Here is a 20,962-nt window from a genome sequence, read left to right as displayed (position 1 = left end):
TGCCTTCCTGCCTTCCTGCCTTCCTGCCTTCCTGCCTTCCTGCCTTCTTTCTTCTGTGTGCGCATGTGCACACATGTGCGTACACGTGCAAACACTTGTGTACATATGTGTGTCCATGGATGTGGAGGTCTGAGGCTGGGTGGGAATCTTCCTTGATGGCTCTTCCCCATTTACTGAGGCAGGGTTTCTCAGAGGTGCTAGTGAATGTTAGGATGACAATTGAAGAAAGGGCACTAGAAATTCTTGCATGGAATTAAAAGCTAGGTGTGCTTCTGGACCTTACACCTTCTTTAAAATTCAGTAAATATGAGAAAGGGAAGAGAGAAGGGGATGACAGAAGCTTAAATTCTCATTTAGGGAATTGATTATTAAATGGCTGTTTTCTTGATTGTGGAATGATGGTCTTAGGTCACTCATATTTTGTAGTGTGAGAAGTTTTGCCAAGATTGATGGTGACCAAGTGATCTGAAGCAGAGCAGAGGAGAGTCCTGCTGGTAGCCTTCTGTGGTCAGGAGCTCTGCTTTTCCTCCTTGCATAATCTGTGAGAATAGTCAGGGTTCCCAAGAGTAGCTGTGTATGAGGTTCCTAAAGGGAGACACATGCTGCACTTGCTTTGCAGACGCGTAGAGCTGCTGTCTCAGAGGGACCCACTTGTCCACGCGCAGCTTACATGACACAAGGCACCTCTAAAGCACTTACTGCAGAAAACGAAATTAAACTGTGGTGAAGGTAGATTTGAAATTTGGATTTTATTTGTGAAGGTTATAAAAGACCGTTATAGTACCCAGAACCACAAGTGAGTCAATAAGCAATAGTTGGGAAGAGTATAGACTTTAACCTGTAATATATTGATTTGGATTTATCAACCCTTGGTTCCCAAGAATTATGGAAAGGCTCCCTGTGGGTTTTTCTTGTGATAGACACTGATCCCCATGCCTTACAGCTGAGCTATCTGTCTAGCCTTTAGTGATTTTTTTTTTCTTGAGACAAGGTATACTTAATGCCTTTTAATCTTGTATAATAGCCACCTAGGCTAGAGAATTTGAAAGATTTTTCTTCTCCTCAAGGGTGTTACACAGTCAGTCCAAGAGAGTAAGTATCACAACATTTCAGAAACTACTGGTGTGACTGTGCCCTGCTCACTGCTTTAGATTAGCTTCCCCTTCATATCGGACAGCACTGCCAAGGCAACCACAAGCATAATGAATGCCTGACTGTCAGAAGGGAAGAGAAGATGAAGGAAATATTAATACTTATACAGCTATAAATGTTTTCTGGGGTCTGTGTAGCTTAATCTCCTTTAATCCTCTTCAACACACAGCTGAGTAACTGTTATTTCAAATGGAATTCAGAATATAAGCTGTTATTGCTGGTGTAAGAATTTGAATATAGCCGGGCAGTGGTGGCACACGCCTTTAATCCCAGCACTTGGGAGGCAGAGGCAGGCAGATTTCTGAGTTCGAGGCCAGCCTGGTCTACAGAGTGAGTTCCAGGACAGCCTGGGCTACATAGAGAAACCCTGTCTTGAAAAGCAAGCAAGCAAGCAAGCAAACAAAAAGTATTTGAATATAATTCAGGGCTTTGTTCTTCAGTGCTCTTGTCCTTACACCAAGAAGCCTAAACTATGTGACATCATTTTAAGTCTTTTTAAGATTGAATTTGACTGCCTTTGAAAAGAAATATTATGCATTAGTTTTCCTTTAGGAAAACTCTTCCTTTTCTTTCATTTCCACATTATGTAAGATAATTACTTTTTAAACAAGGGCTACAGAAGGGAACCAAAAGTTTTAATTTTTTTATTATAGGTATTTTTTTCTTAGTTTTGCCCATAAATCCTTTTACTTTCTTGTTGGTTTTATACTTCCTGATTGTAGGCATCTAACATTTTCAATATCAGGCACTGAAACAGTACAGGACAATTTATGTTATAGTTCTCTTAAAAATATTCATGAAAGAAAAATTCACATTACCTGCAATGAAATTGGCTGTAATAAAATATCTGTTTTCATACTAGCTTCTCTATTTGAAGTTAAGCTTTCAAATGTCCATTGTTAATTATTATAGTTTCACAAAGCAAAAATGTTATTAGTGTGAAGTTTAAATAACATGTTTAATTGTGTCACTAGGCTTGCTATTAATGCTTTTGAGAGATTGCTAATTTTATATATATATAAAAGATTTTCCTCACTTGCTCCCTGAACTGAAAATTTAAGCTGGCCTCAGCACATTTCTTTATTGACCTTCAGGCACTATCATGGCACTCTCAGGACTGTGTTTGGTTTGGGATATCTCTCTCTCTCTCTCTCTCTCTCTCTCTCTCTCTCTCTCTCTGCCTCTCTCTCTCCCTCTCTCTCTCTCTCTCTCTCTCTCTCTCTCTTTCTCGCTTCAGAGTAGCAGAACTATGAGCTTGGAGATTATTGATGCAGTTTCTCTTGGAGGGTTTGACCTGTAATTGTGATTAATAACAGTTGTTTTCACTATCTGGAAACAGACAGACTGGTTTGTCTGCCTACAATCATGCTGTGATAAATGGAGCTATTTTAACTCTGGTTTTTGTGTATCAGAGAAAACAGATGTAGTCTGGAACTTGAGACTGAAGGAAATAAGAGTCTGCTTTACTTAATCTCCATAGCTCTTGTCTTTGTAGCTGATTTGCTGGTCAATTTAAACAACAAAGTTTGTATCAACCACATATTTAACTTGAATTTGGACTTACAATTTTAAATCATTAATTTCTAAAATTATTCTTCAAGTCCTTTGCCAATAAGTAAAATATTCTGATCAAATTTACCAGTCTTAGTTGAAATATTTGATATCTGAGCAAGTCAAGGCGGTTATTAGCTTTCTCTCCCTTGGCAGTCAGTGTAGAAACCAGCAGCATCAGAAACACTTGAAGGAAGAGAAGCTGAGCAGAGCATCTGTTGGGAACCTGTAGTGTGAAACAGAAGGTAGGAAGGCAGGAAAGGAGAAAAGAAAACAGACTTCTTGGCCATTGCTTGGTTCTCTGCTAGAAATGTTCAAAAACAGAGTCAGCAAGAATACATACAAAAAGTTAATTCCGTATAAAAATTAACAACAAATGCACAAACCCAAATTTAAAACATAACAGCATTTACAACTGCTAAAAAAATGAAATAAATGTGAATCTAATAAAATACATAGGCTTCAATCCAGGAAAATATACAGGCTTTGTAATTTAAAAGTTACAGAATGACAATGGAAGGAACCTAGGAAGTCCTATGTAAATAAATGGAAGGCCTATTCCTGTAAAAATGTCATTTCTGTACAAACTGGTCTGTCTTTTAAAGCACATTTCCTATTAGAATTTTGGCAGGGTTTTTCTTATGGATCTGGGAAAGTTAATTCTAAAATTTATGTGATAAGACAAAGGAACTAAATAAAGTAATTTTGAAAAAAAGACAAAAATATCTTTCTGATTTTGAGCCTTATGTATTGTAGTTTCAGTAATCAAGACTACAGCGCTAGATCTATGGAATAGATAAGAGAACACATAACTTTGTCCACACATCTGGACTCAGATTGATAGGGACACTCCAGTGGAAATGGTTGGAATAGCTGTACATCTGTAAACACATGTGCATGTAACTACACACAAAAGAACATTGAACTTAATCTGCATCCATAGAGAAATTAACTCAAAATGGGTTATTATCTTCAATGTAAAACAGGAAGCTCTAAAACTGCTTGAAAGCAGTGCAGGAGAAAATCTTCAGCCCTATAAACAAGCAGAGAATTCTTGGACTGGATAAATAGCATAATCCACAAAAGGACAAATTGGTTAACTGGACTCAACTATAAAAAGATGAAGATGGAACAGTCTGGATGTCTTTCAGCCTGTGAAGGGCTAAACAAACCCTGCTACTCTGTGATCTGGAATTCTACCCGGTGACAAAAGGGGAAGAACGATTAAACTGTAACTATTTGGGTGCATCTGTATGTGACTGTGCCAAGTGTATAAAAGCCAGTCTCAGAGGCGTCCTGCCCTTTGTATTCTTTAACAATGTTGACAGGACAAAATGGTTGAGAAGGGATTAGTGGTTTCCAGGAGTCAAGGCTAGGGAGGTGGCTGTAGACAGGTAATACATGGATGCTTTGGAGATAAAGCTGTTTTGTATCTTGACTGTAACAGCGTCAAAGCCATGACCTCTGATAGTCAGCAGCTGTGTAGGACGGACAGCAGTGACTTTATACCACATCAGATTAGAGAGCAAAATGTTTATTTGACCTTTTAAGTTAATTGTTTTCAGTTTCTTCTTAATGGCTGGCTTTTTCTCTCAGAACTTTTTTTATTATATGTACTGTTTTTCTACTGAACCAATGTAAATAGATCTAGCAATAGTTAAAAACAAAGTTAATTCATAATATATCAGAACATCACAGCTTTTTATTCCTACCAAAGGTGTAGCAAACTGTGAGCTCACAGGGAAAATCTCTATCAAGTGCACTGCTTGCCACCCTCCCGCCTAGGCAGCTGGTGAGACTCAGCCTCAGACAAAGGGCTGTGATAAACATGTGTTTGTTTCGTGCTAAACTTGTATATCCTCCAGTCCCACAGGCGTTTATTAGAAAAGAATGGCAACTGTTTTCTTGGACTGCTAAAGAGAACGTTTTCTTCCTGCCTTTTTTTCATATAGATCCTTCCTTATAAACTAAGGTGTTAGTGTGACAATGCCCATGTTACATTATCATATTGTAATAAGTACTTAGCTGTTTATGGTATGTTTCATATGGTTACCAAAGTTAATTCTAATTTTCACATATAGAATCTGTTAAAAATCTATTATCTGTTAGGTAAATTTTATTTCTGCTGTTATTTTGTAGCTGTGCTGTATAATCTAGAAGCAATGATGAAACATATAGCTATTTAAATTTCTGTAATTAAAAATAAAAAAATTACTCTTAGTTATCCTAAGCACATTAAATGCTCTGTATCCATATATAACTAGCAGCCACTGTGATGAACAGTTTAGACTTACAGTATTTTCTTGCAGGGTTGTGCCACTTGCAGCTGCTGATCCAGTAGTTACAGCATTGAAAGTATACCTTTATGGCAGTTGTTTGGGCTGCTAGGTGGTGAACACTTGGAAGCATAGAGAGCCATGGATTTCTCAGTCTTGCCATTAGCTACATTTTTGGCCAGATAAGTTTTTGTTGGTAGAGTGCTGCTCTGTAAGCTTTGGAATGTTTAGCAGCATCCGTGGCTTCCACCCAGTGGATACCTATCTTAGTTAAGGTTGCTATTGCTATGATGAAATACTCTGACCAAAAAGCCAGTTGGAGAGCAAAGTATTTACTTTATATTTGGCTTGCTCTTCCATGTGATAGTCCATCATTGAAAGAAGTCAGGAAATGAACTCAAATAGGGCTGGAACCTGGATACAGGAGCTTATACAAGGCTATGGAGGGGCACTGTTACTGGCTTGCTTCCCAAGGCTTGCTTCCCAAGGCTTGCTTCCCAAGGCTTGCTCAGCCTGCTTTTTTAGAAAACCCAGGAGCACAACCTAGGGATGATACCACCCTGGGACCTCCTCCATCAATCATTAATTAATAAAATGCTCTGCAGATAGATCTTATCCAGGCATTTTCTTAATTGTGGTTTCTTCCTATATGACTTTAGATTTTGTCAAGTTGACATAAAACTGTCTAGCACAATGCCAATAACAATTGCCCCATCAGGACAGTCAGAAATTTCCATAAACATTGTTAAGTGCTAGTCACTGCAGTTGAGAATCAGTAGTAAGGTTGAAAGAGTTCTCAAGATTTTGAAGAAATGAGAACTTGCAGTTCTGTGTCACGCTTTCTATACCTACTACAGAATACCTAGTAGTACTAGGTACTACTGTACCTAGAGCTACAGAATAGCTCTAGGTATCCTCAAGAAATAATACCAAAATACAGGAGACACAGGGTGAATACAATCGAGGAAATAAGAAAACTACATTGCTTTTACTAGATTTTTGAGTCCCTATGCAGTATTTTAAATGTCTTGAGAATAACTGTGGTTCCATTCATTTTTACCTCAACTAAATATATTGACTATCTTACTGTATGGTAGATACTGTATTATTTAACAAGATTACAAAGAACAATATAAGACATTGTTCTTAGCCTTCAAAAAAGAGCATTTTCTATTCTTTTCTTGTTTTATCAGTCTTATTTAACATGTTCATTTGCTTGAGTCTCTGTTGTGTGTAGAAACACTCAGTTCTACTCTGGTTTAAATTTCAAGTGTAACAAACTAATTGATGGTGGTACTAAAGACAGATTGAGCCCAGTTCTTACTTGCTCTAATTACTAAAACTTCTTTTCAGTTTGTAGTGTCCAAAGAGCTCTTCAAACATTCAGAGCTGTTAGATAAACTGTGTAGACAAATCCTTAGCATGAGAAAACAACAACAATAAAAACTGGCACTTCTGTCAAGTATTGTGATGGTGGACATTGTTATAACTCTAGTACTCAGGCATCTGAGGCAGGATGATGACAGGATTGAAACCTGGTCTCAGAAGACCAACAAAACCCACTAAACAACACAGAAAGAAAATAGGCATTTTAAATGTCAGCAATAAGAGAAAACCCATATAACACTGAAGTGTTCATGGTTTTGAGCATTCAGTTTCTCTTACAAAGTCATGAAGAGTCATATAGTCCCATCTCAGATTCTCTTATGGGCTAGATGCTGTCACTTCTCAGGTAGAGATCAGTTGCCTGGCATTTATGAAGCATGCAGTTTTGCCAGAAGCAACCAACCACAGTGTACTTTACTGCACAAGCAGATGTAAGTCAGAGCACTTTCTAAGTTGAATCTCCCTTTAAGAGACATTATCAGTCTATTGAGTAGCTCAGTCTGATTGTCCGTTGTTTTTCTCTGTTCTCATCAATACCTAACAGAGCCTAGAGTGCCCAAGCTTCATCTGACAAGATACGGGGTCTCCATCTAGCATTAGTTCTATACATCTAGTAGGAGTTTCATCACACTAAGTAATGGAAAGAGAAGCAGCTTATGGGGGCTAGAGAGAGATGACTTAGTGGTTGAGAATGCTTTCTGCACAGTCATGAGGATCAAAGTTCAGATACCAGCACTCGTATAACACAGTGAGTATCTGATACACTTCTGTAACCCCAGCTCTGAGTAGGGCAGAGACAGGAGGATCTCTAGGACTTGCTGACTGCTACTGTAGCTGAGAAAAGATGATCACTAGACTCAGGCTGAGAGGGCCTTGGAGGAATAGAGGAAGACACCCAGCATCCTCTTTTGGCCTCTACCTACACACATATACACTAAGGGAAGGGAGGGAGGGAGGGAAAGTTTAAAAAGTCACTCCTTAGAGCCCTCCTATAAAACCAAGTCTCTATGATTTTCTTTTTAAGATATGATTTATACATTAAGGCTGAATTGGTACTTGGTGTTTTGCTTGTTATTTGTTATTGCTCATTTTGTGGTGATGGGGATTAAGGTCAGGCCTGTGCATACTGGACATGTCCTATACCCTTAGTTCTCAAGATGTGGCTGTGAAAATAATAGCTCTTTTTTTTGGCTTTTGCTAATTCTACTTTTGTTCTTCAGCTTTAGTAAGCTTCTAAATAAGTACTCTATTTTATACTAGTCAGTTCTCTTCTACTCGTTCTGGTCCACTTCATTCTCTGCGTCCTCCTCCCTTCTACGAAGTACATGGACCCTTGTGGTGTGCCAGGCAAGCACTTTACCACTGCGCCATGGGCCTGTCCTCCCGTTTTGTTCTTCTGTATCAATCTGTAGAAGTCTTTCTGCCCTTACAATCAAACTGTAACTAGCAAGTTAAATATATCTAGATAAAGAGACCTCTGTGTTCAGCTGACTGATTTATTCCTTTTAAGGTAGAATTATTTAGTAGTTTCTGCTAAATCTTAAACCACAAAGAGGAGTTTCAGATAATGTTTGTGGGTCAGGCTAGCCATCATGTCCACATTTTTGTTTAACATATGACACCACTCACTTCATCATTAACCTTGTGTGTGTGTGTACACTATCTATATGTACACGTATGCCAGTGTACATGTGGAGTCCAGAGGATCACACTGAGTATCATTCTCATTCACTCTGTACCTTCCTGAACCTAGAATTTGCCTTCTGTGCTAGACAAGCGAGCCAGCAAGCCCTAGGGGGGCCTGCCTGTCTTTGCCCATGTCCAGCACTGTGGTTACAGACAAGTGTACAAAACACATTATTCCTTGAATCTGTCCAAAAAGCTGGGTAAAGTAAGTGATTTAAAAAAAAATCCCGGAACCTCCTATTTTCTCTACTCTAGAAGACAGACACAGTTGGAAGTCAGACTTTAGTTTAAACAGGAAAAGATGTCCCTGACCACTAGATTCTCAAGTAGCCATCAACAGCACACATAGGATAGTCGTGTGGAATGCATACGCTTTCATGCCATATGATTCTTTGTAGTGCCTGCTGCATGGTAGGCGTGTAGAAGTTGTCATCTTTGCTGTTTGTAGCCATATTTCCCGTCTGATAGGGTGTGCTCTATAAAGGGAACTGTTTCCTTTCAGAAAATAAGCTGTGCAAATGTTTAAGGTACTACCATATAAATGTTTAGCATGTTTGTCACATGTGTATGGATAAGTATGGCCTCTGATTGATGAATATCAAGCAAGCTAAGAATTTTCTGAAGTACAGGTGGTCCAGCTCTGTAATAGAAGTCTGTGCTTGGAAGCTACTTCCTTCTGGGCTTAGGCCTGTGCTGTTTTAATTTATTGGTGTATCAGGCTGCCATACAGAGCTCTCAGGATCTCAGGACTATTCCTGGTTGCTGTCTAATGAGTAAGTTGCATGGATGCTTATGTTTAAACCATGCTTCCTCCTAGCACACTGACTCTTCAGGGTAGTTGGCTTAACTAAGCAGAACCAAAGCTTTCTAGTTCTTTACTTGGGCAAGTCAAGATTTCCAACGCCTTGACATTGCTATTTCTGTTACCAGCATCAGAACAGTTCATAGACTAGTACTACCAATGGGTTAAATTCTTTCATCAAACATGTTTATGAGGGGCCACAGCTATGCCTTCTCCCCTGCTGCTTACTAGTTCACTAATCAAATGTATGTTAGATTGATTATTGTAAAAGTATAAACCATAGAAAATTTGACAAGATAGATGTGTAAATTATCCTTCTGACAGAACTAATGATGCACTCCAAGCACCTTCTGTTTTCTAGTGCTTGGTGAGTGACTTCATTAAGTATGCAATGGCTGTTGGGTGACTTCTCAGACAATGGTTCAGTTCCTTGTGGAATTGCATTATTACTGGAGGTGTAAAACCAGGCAGACAAGCTAGCTGTTGGGTGTCCTGCTGAGCTTCTAATGTGCTCCATCTTGTTGGAGCAGTTGTTTGCCGTCTTTTCAGGACAATTACATCCATAACCACAGGATACATTCAGTGAAGCTATATTACAGATAACCGTAGAGACTGGCACTGACTGCTTTTCATCCCTCTCCCCTGAGCTGCTGCAGTATGGGTAGCACCTTCCCCAAGTCAGAGTAGCTCCATCCACCCATCTATCCATCTATCCATCTATCTGTCTATCTCAGAGCAAATCTAGAAACACAGACTCTCAACTTGTGTAGGATATTCTAATTGAATAGGTCAGTTCATTTGCAGATGAAACAGCTCAGGATGTAGAAGAGTGCTGAGGCGATAATGGTCCTATTAGAAATCTTCAGGTGGAGGCTGTGCAAGGAGTCCTCGTGTGGCATCTGTTTGCAGAGAGAGATTTTAAACAGAAACTTCCATTCTGAACTTCAGATTTTTGCCCCCTACTAAACTATTATAACAGCACAGCGTGCTTTGATATTTTGATGCCAACCACAGATACCTTGCTCTCTGAAGTATCATGTCATTTGGTTATTTAGATGATGATTTAGTGGTTTCCCAGAAAACTGGACCTAAAAGCTTCTCTGAGCTGAGCTGACATGGTATTTAAGGTTCCAAAAGGCAGGTGCGGTGATGTATTGCTGCAGCCTGACAAATGGGAGTGCACTTCAGAGTGACAGGCCGGAGGCTTAATGAAAGGCTTCCCATTTCTGTTGGCCAATTAAGTCTCTGTTGATGACTTTGGATCATTAATGAACATTTGTGCAAAGTGGCCATTTGAATTTGGTTATTTTGTAATAACACATATGTTCAAAAAATGTTCACTGAAAATAGCCCTAAAATAAATTAAGACACCCATTTTGTCATGTTAAAGTCAAGTGCCAAAGCAAGTTGACAGAATTTTTTTTATCTGCCCTTCACAAAAGTTTTAGGTAGAAAAGGTTGTTTTTTACTTAGTGCCTTTAAAAATGATTAACACTGCTAATTATTGTGATACTTTATTGCCTCAAATGTGTAAGCCCTAAAGCAAGGAAAAAAATAAAATGAACAGTTCATAAGAAGAGGTTCAATTTATAACAGATTAGGCACCTGCTTTTGTGTGTGTCAAAAACAGAACAAAAAACCAAAAAAGTTTGGATCTGACAGAACAATACCAAGAGTGTGTCTGTTACCTGGGGTGTGTGGGTTCATTTTAAAGCACTTGGAAAAGAATTTTAATTGGAAAGATTCATAACTAGGTCTTTTCCCCCAGAATCCTTTGAGCAGATTTTCTCATTTCTTTTAATTGTATTTGTTAAAGCATTTTAAAGATCTGTAATTTTTGTTAAATCTACCCAAACAGATTCATTTTTCTATGATACTTTTCTTCAGTAAGATTCATTTTCTACAAAATTTGGGCTTGTTGAGTAGTTATGACAAGGGTTAGGGTCTTTTGATAAGCATGATTCTTTTCATCTTATTGTTTGTATAGACTGTAATCTCAGTCCACACTTCCTTCAGTCTCCATTTCATAGTTTACAGAGGAAGGAGACACTGTGGGGTGAAGACGTCCCCTGGGAATGCACTGGGCTTAATGAGCTTGATAGTCTGGTGGGCTCAATAAATCAAATAAAGCAAAACACTTCTCATTTTTGAATAAAAGCATTTATCACACAGTGTTTGCTCACTCATGGTTACAAGATTGATTGGTTTCCAGCATTCAAGGTGTGTATTGAAGCCTTTTATTTTGTTTTCCAGTGGGCAAGTTACGAAAGCAGTGGCTAAAGGAGAGCATCTCTGATGTCGGCTTTGGAATGCTAAAGTCTGTCAAAGAATATGTGGACCCCAGTAACATCTTTGGAAACAGAAACCTTTTATAACTCCATTAATATCATTATGAAAAATGTTACCTTTTAAAAGTCATCAGCTATGGTTATACCAGTAATCGAATATATCATGGGACTGTATTTCAGTTACATTTGTTTGTTGGTTTAAAATGAGTTGGTTTTTGTTCTATGCTTTGTTTCTATATCTATAGATTGACAGATGGCGTTCCTGGGTCTCATTGTAGGTGTACCAGTTTATAGCCAACTAACTGGTTGTCATTTCAGATTTTAGGCAGCACAAGGCTGCCCATTATCTGAGGTGTATGCTGCCAGCTGTTTTACATGCTCCTCCTCTAGGTGAGCTGAGGCAGATGGTGTCATCCGTTACTCGTCTAGCCTCTCTTCTGTCTTGTCCTTTCTTAAACATTTCTCTACAGCAGATAATCTAGCAAAGATTCTGCTGGTGAGAGATATTTGTTTATGTTGTTAAAAGCATACTTTGCTGTGAGTAGGTCATTGGGGAGGACATTCACGACAGAGCTGGTAGTCTGTTACTAGCATGCCTTCATCTGTATAAGGTGCTCAGCCTAAGCTTTGCTTGAAGTGCATACATGTTACAAACTTAAATTGCCAACATATAAATTACTCTGTGAGCAGGCACATTTTTGTCCTCCGTGTCTGTTTCTAGGAGGGTGTGAGCTGTATTTGTATCACTGACGTGTCACCTATAGCTGTGTCCTGGATCATTCATAATGTGCTTTGTAAGAACAGCTGACTTATTACACGTGAAGGGCAGGTTGTACCATGAAGTGAAGGCCATTGTCCATCCTCCAGCCCTCAGGTTTCTTCTGTCCCATGCTTGTTAGCTGCACAAGCAGCTGCAGCATGAACAAAAGAAAGGCTCCTGAACCTGCTGTCTCCAGTTTAAAGAATTATATTTGGCTAAAGAAATAGTCATTAGTTGACTCTTGGATTTGAAAGCCTCAATAATTTCAATGACAACAATCTTTTTTTCTAATTAGCCACAAGCCTGATAAATTTTCATGGAAAAATAGTTTCAGTTTAATTCTTAATAATAGTTTAGTGCTTTTTGAATTACTGGTTTAACCTAAATTTTAAAAAAATGTATTACTGCATATGCCATAATCACAAGTTTGAAATATCCTATTTCTTAAATAAAAAGGAGAACATTAATCATATTTAGCAGACATTTTTACATTCAAAACTGGATATTGAAATAAGTGGAACAATTGCTTTAAATCACTGTCTGTTGAGGTTCCTGATTCACATTTTGAAATGGGTTCTTTTCTTAATGCAATACCTAACTTTTGATAATTTTTTAAAATTAATATTTAATCAGATAATGTAAGTCAAAATACAGACGATCCTTTAAAAGGACACACTGTCTGTCTATGTAGCAACAGCTCCAGATATGTCGGGGCAGTTTGATACCTTTTATATCTTAAATAGCCTTAAACAGAACAGTGAAAATTTAAAATTGACAAAATATTTTTAAGACTTCAAAATGGTAAATAATTTTTAACTATTATAATTGGCCTCAAACTAACAAATTTAAATCTGTAGGAAAATCAATATTAAGTATTAGGTTAACAACAAAAACTCAATATTTATTTTTTGGAAGCTGCCTTTTTATTGATGATTTATTTTTAATTATAAAATTTACATCAGATCTTTGATTAAAAACTTTGATGGTTTGAAATAGCCAGACACTCAAGGAAATTGCCTCTAGAGTTATTAGATTCTTTACAAAATGCATCGTCACGAAGGTGATTCTCTAGTTGGTAATTGGAGTGTAACATTTAGTAAGATTCCAACATCTCACTGGAAGTGTCTACAGATTTCCAAGTAGTTACTTTAATAATTTCATTAGCAGGTCCAGTTCCTTGCATGTGATTGTTAAAACGTTTTTCTCAAGGAGTTCAGATTTTCAGCAGTCTGTACTGTAATTGTGACTAACACCTGAAGTTGCTGGGTTGGTTCCCTGTACTATATGAGCTTTATGGCAGTTGGCAGTTTATGTCTTTGCTTCCCTTTTCTGTGTATGGAGGCCTCACCAACCTTGCTTCTGTAACAGTTACTACATTTTGTATTTTAAATAATTTCTACAGGGATCATTTTGGAACACAAAAATGTTCATTGGTAGTATTTCACTCTGACTGTAAATCAGGAAGCCTTCCCACCCACTTCTGGGAGGTGCCTCAATGTAGACTGTGTCTGCGGAGGAACCTGAGTTCATGAATATGCACAAAGCACTTAAACCTTGTCTCTTCTTTCAGAAGTGTCTGCACATGGCTTCATGAAGCTAAGCCCAGGAAAATATTGTTATCTCAAGCATCTTAACTCATAGATTAGTTTCTTTAAAAGATGTAGCCTGTTTGATATCAGAAGCCCATCACACTGACTTGCCCTTCTTAAGTTAGTCATTTGTGTAATATTTTGCTTAAATATGATGACGTCACATGCAGGTTGGGCTTTCAGTAGGAATGGGAACTTGCTGCTAATGAGAAATGGAGTCAGATACTAAAGACTCCACAGACAGACAGGCTGTGTCGACCGTGGAGAAGCTGCTGCGCCCGTGTGTGGTGCGATGTGTAGAGCTGCGTAAGTGAATTGAGTCTTATGCTGTTGTCCTTGAGCCTCTCAGTTAGCTGAAGTGTGGAGACCACATTTCTTGTATCCAGCATTTTATCAAAGAATAAAGGATTAAACTATGCTCTTTTTAGAAATGGTAGGTTGTTACTCAAAATGCTTACATATAATAGGATTATTGACCTGAGGTTATTTATGAATCTGGAAGCCTTCTAGTATGCATATTTGTGTTGTTGGTGTATTTTGGAAAACAAAAACTCAATAAAAAACAAGCTTCCATTGGTGTGTATATTATATCAGATATAAACACATATAAGAACCCTCCCTTTTCCCCTTCCAGAATACTGTTACAGTCCTAGTTTGCATATTTGACAGTTCTTTGTCACACTCTTTCATACCAGCAGCTTCTAAGTGTAACTAATCAGAGGAACTCTGACGTCCTAACCTGAAGTGTCTTGCTCCGAATGGGGCCAGCTCTGGTAGCACTGTCAGAACACAGTGATGCATAGGGGTTTCCTCACACCATGCAGTCACACTTGAGGCGGCCTCGGATGCTGTCTGTGGAAGGTGTATCTCCAGTGTGAGGAGCATGAAACACGGGGTCAATAGTTTTAGTAATTTTGAGGTTTTTTTTTTCTGCCACTTAATCTTAAGTGATTTTGATTTTAACAGAGGCTCAGCTTTTAACAGGAGAAAAGCAGGGAGCACAGCAGGTGCAGAGTAGGACTAAAGAGCTTTCTGCCTTTGTCAGTTGTGGAGGCTTGGCTTGGCTTGGCTCAGGGCTTCATGTTCCATTCTGAGCCATCTGCCTACAGATTCATTTAATTCTTACTAATTTCCTGTTAATGAAGAAAGTCCTGAAAGTATAAAAGGTTTTCTTAAACTGTTGAAGTATGTGTCTGACATGAAGGATGTAACCCAGCTTTCTGTTCCTTAAGCCAAATAGTGTTCGTCTTCAGTGTGAAACTTAACTGTAAAAACTGCTTGTATAATGTCAAGAGATTATAGAAACATTATTAATAAAATGGACATGAGCCTATGATTTTTTTTAAATCAAAGGAAGTGTGGAGCTGTTTTTCTTCTGTATACATATGTTTTCAACTTTACTTTTTTACTCTGTATTTCCACAGATTTGAAAGTAGAAAATAATTTTTTATAAGTCTGCTAATGTAGCATTATCTAGACAACCTAACTATGACTAAATCCCTTTGGCTTCACAGCTGAACATAGCATAAGCTAGGTTGCATCAGTCTCTGGTTATTTTTAAATCAAGACTAAACTCCTAGGTGGTGTTGAGTCTGTGATTCTGAAGCATTCTCTTTCAAACCTGGAGCATCCCAGTGAACAGTCGGCCCCTTATGGAGGGAGGAAAGCTCACAGGTGGGTACCACACCTGAGCCAAAGAACCCTCACAGAATTACGCCTAGTTCTGTGAGTATGAAAAGACTGCCTCCCCCAAAGAATACTGTTTTATTTTTAAAGATAAAATAATACATTTGATGAAATGCTTTTTTAGATACTAGAGGTTTACTTCCTGAGAGCAAGGAAATAGGAGAAAGAAATCTTGAGCGTAGATTGCTCGGTCACCTATGCCATATGGAAAACAGCCGACGTTTGTACTGTTCCTCAGCAGCACAGCATTCGTCCTGTGAAACACCTCTATGCCCTTGACTGTACACAGAGGTCCTGGAATCCTGTATCAGTGTAGTTTCAATAAATAGTGATTTATTGAGTGATGACTTAAACACCATGCTCTAAAAGTTCACAGTGCCTTGTTGGGATTTTTCTCTTTTTCCATGAAACAATTTAAAATGAGAGAAGGCACATCTGTAAAGACAGATGGTTTCATAACTCAAGATTCTTCCTCTTCAAGACACAGCAGAATTTGGTAACTGTATGCAGAAACACTGTTCAGTGTTGGCTTAGGTTATCTGTGTTCAGTTACATGCTGAAGCATTGATTAGACTCGAACATCTAATCAGTCTTGGTTATGTGTCTACTTTTCATTTCTACTGTTCCAACCCAGTAGTCCTGAGATGTGGGTTAGCAAGTGCAGATACTTGTCAAGTCCTGAGACACCCACTATATGCTTTTGGCTTTGCTCACTCAGCTCCCTAAGGAGTAAAGCCTGGAGACAGGGTTTCTAGTCCTTATGCTATGTGTCCGTCTTTTTTGTGTGTGATTGTGCCTTCAGAATAATGAGCATTTTATTCCTGGACAGCAACAAATCCAGTGAGAAGTAGGTGTGTTCTATACAGCTTTGTTCTTTTGTTTGTTTGTTTGTTTGTTTTTTACTAGGCCTGTGAAATACTTTGCTCTGATACATCTTGACTTGAATATTACCTTATCCTGAGTCTTCCTCCATGGCAGTATATGTTCTGCCGGTACTGTAGTAGTCTTTTGGGAATTACATGTGGGAAAAATGTGTATGTAAGCTATTATACTGTTGTAACTAGTGAATAGGAAACAATTCTTCCCTTAACACTTACAGTCTAAAAGTGGATATGTGGTGGGAGGTGGCATCCCTGAGAGGTTCTAGTACAGCCTGTCAAGTTCACTGAGCCATACCATTTGTTTCACAAGGGCTCAATGCAAAGTCTGGATACCATGCTCTTAGTGTATGTTCAGAATTTCTTCCCACTGGTTTTCTTAGTCTTGTTCTAAAACAAAAATGCCCATGTGTAATTTTTAAAGATGTGCTGGGAACAAATAAATCATTCCTAAAACCAATCATTGTTTACAGAACTTTTTATTTCTTTGTGATTTCACTTAAACCTTGCCAATAGCATCCTCTCTCAGGAATATTTCAGTGGTTACCAGCACTGGTTGCTCTTCTAGTGGACCTAGGTTTGATTCCTAGCACCTACATGGGACTCACAACTGTCTTCAACTCCAGTTCCAGGGGGTCTGATGCCTTCTTCTGGCCCTCCATGGGCACAAAATACTGGTGATACACAGGCATCCATGCAGATAAAATACCCATATACCCAAAGTAAATAAATGGAGAAAAATAAGGTGTAAAGCAATTGAAGAAGACTCAACATCAACCTTGGAGTTTCATGCATTACCTGCACACACACAAATGTACCTAGACACATGGAACATGTGCACATTCATGTGATCGCACACACTAAAAAAAAGTCTTAGATGTGGACAAAACTTAAAAGGCCACCTATTATTTAGCTGATAAGGCAGCACCCATTAACAATGCACTTACTAGTGAGTAGAGGAGCAGACACTGGTGCTACTCAGGGGGACATGTATTTAGGTCTCAATGCCTGAGACTAAAAACATTAAATGGGTACAGACTTGTGAGGACAGAAGCTAGAGTCATCTGGGAAGAGGAAACCTTAATTGTGACAGTGCTCCCACCTGATTGGCCTGTGGGCAGAACTGTGGTGCATTGTTTAAGTTGATTGATGTGGGAGGGTTCAGTTTATGGATATTTCCACCCCTAGGCTGGTGGTCCTGGGTACTTACCATAAGAAAGCAGGCCAAATGAGCCATGGAAAAGCAAGACAGTAAGCAACATTCTTCTATAGTCTGCATCAGCTCCTACTTCCAGGTTTCTGCCCTGACTACCCTCAGTGATGGACTGTTACATGGAACTGTAAGCTGATAAACCCTTTCCTCCCGAGATTGCTTTTGGGTGTGCTGTTTATCACAGCAGTGGTAACCGTAGAAAACATCCAACTCACAACCCTCATATACAAGGCATATACAAGGCACCCAGGGCTATTATCATGGATTTTATATCCGAGCCCTTTAAAATAGACTATGTCAGTATTACAAAGAAGTCTTAAAGCAGTAAAGGTTTAGAAATATAGGGCAGTCGTTCCCCTTTGTCAAGTGTTAGCACTAACTGTAAGCGCAAGGAGCATGGAACAGTGTTTTGTGCCAGCTGTGGAGACTGTCAGTCAAACCGTGAGGAGAGGATCTGGGCATTGTAAAGTCATTCTAGAATTAAGACAGGCAAGTTTCTCAGCACCACCCAAGCACCAGGGCACATGCACACTTGAACTCAATAAATAAATGCAAAAAGTCTTTGAATAAATATGCTAAAACTAAAACAGTAAATATTGCAGAAAGATGAAGAATGCCACTCTCCCCAAGCTTCTCCAGGCCTCATCTTCAGGCTCCTGAGAATTTGTTGTCATTAGCGTCTCTGGAGAGCCTGGGTAAAGAAGAAGACAATTGCCTTCATTGAGCTTCATCCCTTCACTCAGAGGTAGAGCAGGCAGAATTGCCAGACTACATGACTAACCAGGAAATCCAAACTGCTCAACTGCAAGGGCTAAAAAGCTTCTCTGAAAAACTTTTTATGTTCTAAAAATTAAGTCACTCATACATGCAAACCACAAACAGCACCTGGATAAATAAACTGGCCAAATAAAGGCTGGCCTATTTGCAAAAGGGAATCTGGAGAACATTTGCTTTTTAGTGATTAACATTACTTTAAACTTTTTTTTTTAAGAAAAGAAGTTGAGAGGAAATAGGGAAAAATTTAATGATGATTGTTGAAAATAAGATTGCAGCTCACTAACTTCCCAGTTCTTAAGGGGAATGTGGAAATTAAGAGGGACCAGAATGACTTGCCCCAGCAGAATCGGCCAAGGTTTGTGAGATATACAGTGTGCTGTGGGGTACATTTTTTTAGAGACTACTAAACACTGATTCTCCTCCCCTGTGGGATCAAACTAACACTGGCAAATGATAGCAGCTCAGTTCATTATTACAGATGCCTTCATCCCAAAGCATTACACTACACAGTGAGTCAGAGTTTCTTCCCTAACAGAATTTGAGCACCCAGGAGTTCACTCTGCTCAGACATTGTGCTGAACCTACATGCCATAGCTGTGCGACTAAACTATCCCTAAAGGGGAAAAATCATCTTCACATTACGGCAGGGGCTTTCTGTCTGCCAGTAGACAGTTGAACCTAAGAAACTGTTGAATATGTAGGTAAGAAATTCAAAATCAAAAAGTATATGTGGTTTAACCTGATAAGAATTTTTCTAAACCAGGTCAGATTGGGGTTACATTTATGGAGAAACAGGAACAAGGGACTGAGAAACAGGGTGTTTTATTTTTGTAGGATTCAGAAAATAAGATAAGTTGATTAGAATAAGCAGAAATCTCAGTGGGAAGCCAGTAAAACTACTGGGAATCATGGATTGAAACAAATAATGAATATATCAGTTTACATTCCGGGACTGATGGAGTTTTTCATCAGTCACGGGAATGGGGTTTTTTTGGACAGGGTAGTAACAATGAAGTAAAATTTTCTGTACCCAGATCCATAAAACAAGGAAACCACAGCATACCCAAAATTGTACAGCCAAAGGTTAATAAGCAAGTTCTTCATGGTCTAAAGAATCTACTAAGCAGAGCTCATTGGGGCTCACAGACACTGAAGCAGCGATTACAGAGCCTGCATGGGTCTGTGCTAAGTCCTCTGTAAATATGTCACAGTTGTTAGCTTGGTGTTTTTGTGAAACTTGTAACGGTGGGGGGTGGGGTCATCTCTATTTCGATGGCTCTTGGGACTCTTTTCCTCCTACTTGGTTGCCTCACTCAGGCCTGATAAGTGAACTTGTGAATGATCTTGTTATGCAGTGTTGGTTGATATCCCTGGAAAGTCTGTTCTTTTCTTAAGGGAAGAGGAGGAGGAGTGGATCTGGAGAAGAAGTACAGCTTGCTTTTGCTACTATTGTGGGCTTTTCTTTTCCCAGCCTTTATCTCCCAGATTTCACCCTTTGACACTAGATAGGAAAGAGGGATAGAGAGGAGAAAGAGATCTCTGAATCTGATTTCTTTTTTTCTTGTTTCTTCTTTGAGCATTACTACTAACGAACGGCACATAACTCCCCCTGAGCAACCACCAACACCACCTACCGGTGCCCTAGCATTTATATACGCTCTGAAAAGTTCCCAGAATTCCAAATATGACACGATCACAGAAACTATCTGCATCTAGTTAGAGCATGAGGCGAATCCTAGTCAGCTGCTGTGAAGCCGTCCCATATCCCACACCTGGGATTAAAATAAAAACACATTCTTAGAATATTGCTGTGGTTTTTAAAAGAAACCAAAATTCCAGAATTCTCACTACAGAGAGGGGAGGTTGTGGGAAAAACTGGGAGGAGTGGAGAGGGAAAATGGCATTTAGCATGTGTTGTATGAGAGAATTAAAAACAAAATTAAAAAAAAACCCTGAGTTCTCTGGTTACCTCTGGTTACTGTGAGAGATAAATGAAAATAAAGTACTTGAGAAACAGCAACAGAATGACTGGATCGTAAATTCAAATCACTAACGCATGGAGCTAAGCACCACATAGGCTTTCTTTTCTTTTCTCATTATTTATTTTGTATTTCTTAGTGTTGTAGTTTATTAAGTGAATCTACTGACTCTTGAAAACTATCAAAAACCCATTTATTACCTAAGAAATTTAATCTGGACAAAAATTATATCTATATTGGAAAACTGTCAAACACTCTAAATTCTCTATAAAATCATGGGAGTTGTGCAAAGAAAAAACACAATCCTTGGAGTGATTACAAGAAGACATTATGGACTACTAAGTTCTGAACTTAGTATGTGGTCCCTGGATAACACAATAACAAAGGTTGCCCAAGATACATCAAAACCAAAAGAATTGGAGGAAACATGATAGACACAATATCTTTCTCAGTTTTGAAATTTTCAAAGTACCTTCTAGGGCCTGGGTTCTTCCACAATCTCATTTGGCAGGATCTAGAAGTACAGGTTATATCTAATAGTTCTTTTGTTACACTTAAGTTTACAAAGTCTTACAAGTAGCAAATACAAATGGCAAAAGCTAGATACAGGAAAAACTGATAATTTACATATAAAGTCAACATGATAAAAATCATTGCCAGCCATAATTACACATTCCATCCAATTATCTCGTAAATCAGAGCCCTTAATTTTCTTGACTCATATGTGACTGTATTCTTCCCAGTGTGCATTTTTTCTTCCTCCAAGGGCTGTTCTATAATAGCAGGGATGTTTCTACCATAAAGCTCACAGTGCTCTAGAAACTGGATGCATTCTTGAATGACACTGTCCCTCAGCATGATTGTGTGCTTTGACATGTTCTCTAGCAAGGATAGGAAGCATCTTTTGGCATAATACCATGTATCAGTGCCAAGCTTTTT

The 20,962-nt window shown here is 38.7% G+C and overlaps 1 protein-coding gene across 1 annotated transcript in view; it reads left to right on the top strand.

Annotated features, from left to right (window-relative positions):
• Positions 1-16,514, top strand: part of Agps (alkylglycerone phosphate synthase) — a 98,841-nt gene extending 82,327 nt beyond the window's left edge. Inside the window, exon 20 of the mRNA XM_028762899.1 lies at positions 11,107-16,514. Within this exon, the coding sequence (XP_028618732.1) occupies positions 11,107-11,228 (122 nt within the window). The 3' untranslated portion in view covers positions 11,229-16,514. The remainder of the gene's footprint in view (positions 1-11,106) is intronic.
• The last annotated feature ends 4,448 nt before the right edge of the window (positions 16,515-20,962 follow it).

Source organism: Grammomys surdaster, unplaced genomic scaffold (genome assembly GCF_004785775.1).
Source record: "Grammomys surdaster isolate TR1022 unplaced genomic scaffold, NIH_TR_1.0 136, whole genome shotgun sequence".
In the NCBI taxonomy this organism is placed as follows: Eukaryota; Metazoa; Chordata; class Mammalia; order Rodentia; family Muridae; genus Grammomys; species Grammomys surdaster.
Note: the sequence above shows the minus strand (reverse complement) of the source record. Positions and strands in the feature narration are given on the sequence as shown.